The 3,240-nt window shown below is 38.5% G+C and overlaps 1 protein-coding gene across 1 annotated transcript in view; it reads left to right on the top strand.

Moving 5' to 3' along the window:
• ESYT2 (extended synaptotagmin-like protein 2) overlaps positions 1 to 3,240 on the top strand; it is a gene marked incomplete at both ends in the record, with an annotated part of 26,733 nt that overhangs the window by 20,399 nt on the left and 3,094 nt on the right. Inside the window, 2 exons of the mRNA XM_009077072.1 lie at positions 648 to 1,036; positions 3,175 to 3,240. The exon at positions 3,175 to 3,240 is cut by the window's right edge and continues 31 nt beyond it. Coding sequence (XP_009075320.1) covers positions 648 to 1,036; positions 3,175 to 3,240 — 455 coding nt within the window. The remainder of the gene's footprint in view (positions 1 to 647; positions 1,037 to 3,174) is intronic.

Raw genomic sequence — 3,240 nt, 5'->3', positions numbered from 1 at the left:
GAAAGGAAGTACCTTCATAGTACTGGAGAAATTCAAACCATCTTTCAAACACATTGGAGTTTTGAGGATGAAACTTGCATGCCTGAAAGTTGGTTTGTCTTTTTCCCCAGCTAAATTATTTGGTTTAATAAGGTAGTATATCTCTTTGCAAATGCTGTCAAACTTGTGTTATATTTTCCTTTCTGAAGCACTTTGTTGCTTACATGTCAATAAATTAAATTAACCCCTAAAAGAGAGAGTAAGGACAATGATTGAGAAGAAATTGTGATGTAAGATTCAATCTTAAAAGACTAGAAGAAAAAAAAAAGATGGAATAACTTTCCTGATGGATAGAGCTGCCAAGTAAATTGCACTTGCATGAGAATTGCATAGAATATGGGACTGGAATAATGAGGAGAATAATTTTAAATGAATGGAGAATTTCACATTGTTTTATAGCTGTTGCAGTTGCCACAGAGAAGGTGAAGCTGTGTTTTGCCATGCAAAACATTTCCTGTTGTAGAATGAATTAAGTGTGAATATTTTTGGTCCTGCTTTAGTGCCTGAACTTTACAACAAGTCACCAACTCGTGGTCTTGTAGAAACAAATTTGTTCCTGTTTTTATATTGCAAAATGGTAATATTATATGTATTTTTACTGTATCTAGGTCCTTTCTCTGGAAAAGCAAGCAAGATCTCCAGATCATCAACACTCAGCCCAAGTCAAAAGGCCATCAGTTTCCAAAGATGCAAGAAAATCATCTTTTAAGCCTCAGGTTCCTGTCTCACCAACACCTGATTCCAACAAGCCTGTTCCAGCCTCCCCAGTGACTGACAGTGATAAAAAGACTGATGCAGCTGACAAAAGTCAGCCTGCCAGTGCCAGCCCTCAGTGGCCAACAGATCTCAGCCGAAGTTCCTCCAGTCTTCATGCCTCCAACTTCTCCTGTTCTCCCAGTCACCTCTCTGTCAAAGAACCCACTCCCAGCATTGCCTCAGACATTTCTTTGCCCATTGCCACGCAGGAGCTGCGTCAGAGACTCCGACAGCTTGAGAAGTATGGGCTTAATTCCTTGGGTTAGCAGCACATCTCAGCTGATTTACAAAAAAAATGTTGCCAGTGCAGCCAAAGGAGGAGTGCTTAGTTTGCATTTAAGTTATATCTTTTGCCGTTCAGTCATTGTGATTTTTTTGCTTCTTCCCAGTACATCAGGGTACCAAAATTCTGCAATTAGAAGTTACCTTGCCATTGTGATTATCTGCAGGATAAAGTCCACCTTGTCCTCGCAGCTGCACCGTGTAGTTCCACAGCAGTAGTTGTCTGTTCCAGCACTGAATCCTATTAACCAATTCAACCAACTGAGTTGAATCTAGTTGGTCATTTGAAATTACTCAGAGGGATAGTTGACTCTAAAGAATGTTAAGTGAATCCTCAGTTCCTGTTAAATCAGTGAGGGTTGATGCAGCCATTGCTATCTTAAATTCAGGATTTTTTTTTTTTTACTTGCCTCAACACACAGCTATACTTACCAGTACAGACAGCTGAGCAGCACTTCTGCTCTGAGTAGGGGACTGGAAACCATTTGTTCCCTATTCATGTTGCTTCTCTGTGAATCCAAACAGAAAGATTCTACCTTTTTATTTGTAGGGAATTGAACCGATTCATCCTTTTGTGCATCAGAGTTCACAGAATCAGTGGAGTAATAGATGTTAGAAGGAACCTCTGGAGGGCAGTCAGCCCTCTGCTCAAAGCAAATCCCTCTTCAAAGTTAGATCAGGTTTCTTCAGCCTTGTCTGAAATATCTCCAAGGTCTGTAAACCTTCTCAGCAACTCTGGTGCTTAATCACTTCACTGTGAAAATGTTTTTTCTTACTTCCAGCTCAAATTTATCCTGCTGCAAGTTGACTACAGCCTCCTGTTGTTTTAATGTGTACAGGCATTGAGGAGTCTGACTCAGTCTTCTCTGTAATGTCTGTTTGCACTTGTGACAGGCTGCAGTTTGCTATTGGCATTCTTTTCAATTTGTACAAATCCATTTCCTTCACCACCTCTTCATGTGCTCCAGACTTCCATTTATTTTTATGATCCTCTACTGACTTGTCTTTACTTTGTCAGTCTCTTTTCTGGCCCAAAACTGGTTTAGACTTTGTTAACAATTATGATAAATATTGAGATACTACTCCTTATTTACTACAAAAAAATTATAATTTCTCACTTGACAAGAATGATAAAACTACAGGTAAGGAAGTCCTTTACTGCAGGCTACATGTCTTTAGGTGCTCTGATTTAATTTTTTTTTATTTTAACTAAGAAAAAAATGTTTCATTCTAGCTTTTAAAGTGAATGACTTCAGAATTTTAATGGTGCAGTCACTTTGTAGTAGGTATTCATAAAAGAGACAGGCTTCTCCTTTGAAGTTAAGATATCCTTCAGGTGGCTGAGAAATGCTAAATATGCCATGTGCTGTCTAGTGTGATATGGAAAATACTCATAGTCAGTTTGCAAAAACTCAGATGAGCATTTCATTTCCTAGGATGAGGGAACTCTGCAAATATTGGCCATTCATGAAAACACAAATTCTTAAACATGGTGTTTGTGTTTTATTTAAGCATGACCTAGATTTGTAAGTGTAAATTGATTCTAATCTTATTTTCACTGTGATAAAAGTCAAATGATTGTGTTTATACTGTGATTTAAGCTCTTGAGACAATAAGTGGGTTTAAGTATCACTGTCTTAATCCCATGTATATCTATATTTTAGCAATAGAGGATTTAGAAAACAATGAACTGGTTCTCTAGTTGGTTTCTGGCCATAGGTAAGAGTTGCCCTTCCCTGAGGTCTTCATTGGAGTTTGCACCATTATTCCTTCCTATTTCCTAGCTACTGTTTTAGTGGTTTTTTTAGGGTACTGAGAATGGTTTTCACAGTACTGAGGAGCAGCTGACCTCTACACTGACAAGAATTCCTGGCTGCTTTTGGAGAGCAGAGTTATTGGACAAGGAACTGAAGGACAAGAATCTGATGAGAATATGCTCCCATGCTTATGTGTGCTCTCTTTTTCACACTGGTCTAGAGAAAAGTTAAAGGGATAATACATGATTTCTGGGAAAACTACCTGGCATATATTTCAGCTGGGTCTTACTTTTAATATGTGTTTTAAAAACTAAGCATAATGTTCTGCTTTTTCCTGCAGTGGAACAACTCTGGGACAATCTCCCTTAGGACAGATTCAGCTAACAATTCGTCACAGCTCACAAAG

This window comes from Acanthisitta chloris, unplaced genomic scaffold (genome assembly GCF_000695815.1).
Source record: "Acanthisitta chloris isolate BGI_N310 unplaced genomic scaffold, ASM69581v1 scaffold16286, whole genome shotgun sequence".
NCBI classification, from domain to species: domain Eukaryota; kingdom Metazoa; phylum Chordata; class Aves; order Passeriformes; family Acanthisittidae; genus Acanthisitta; species Acanthisitta chloris.
The sequence above is the reverse complement of the archived record's forward strand: the minus strand, read 5'-3'. Positions and strand labels throughout refer to the sequence as shown.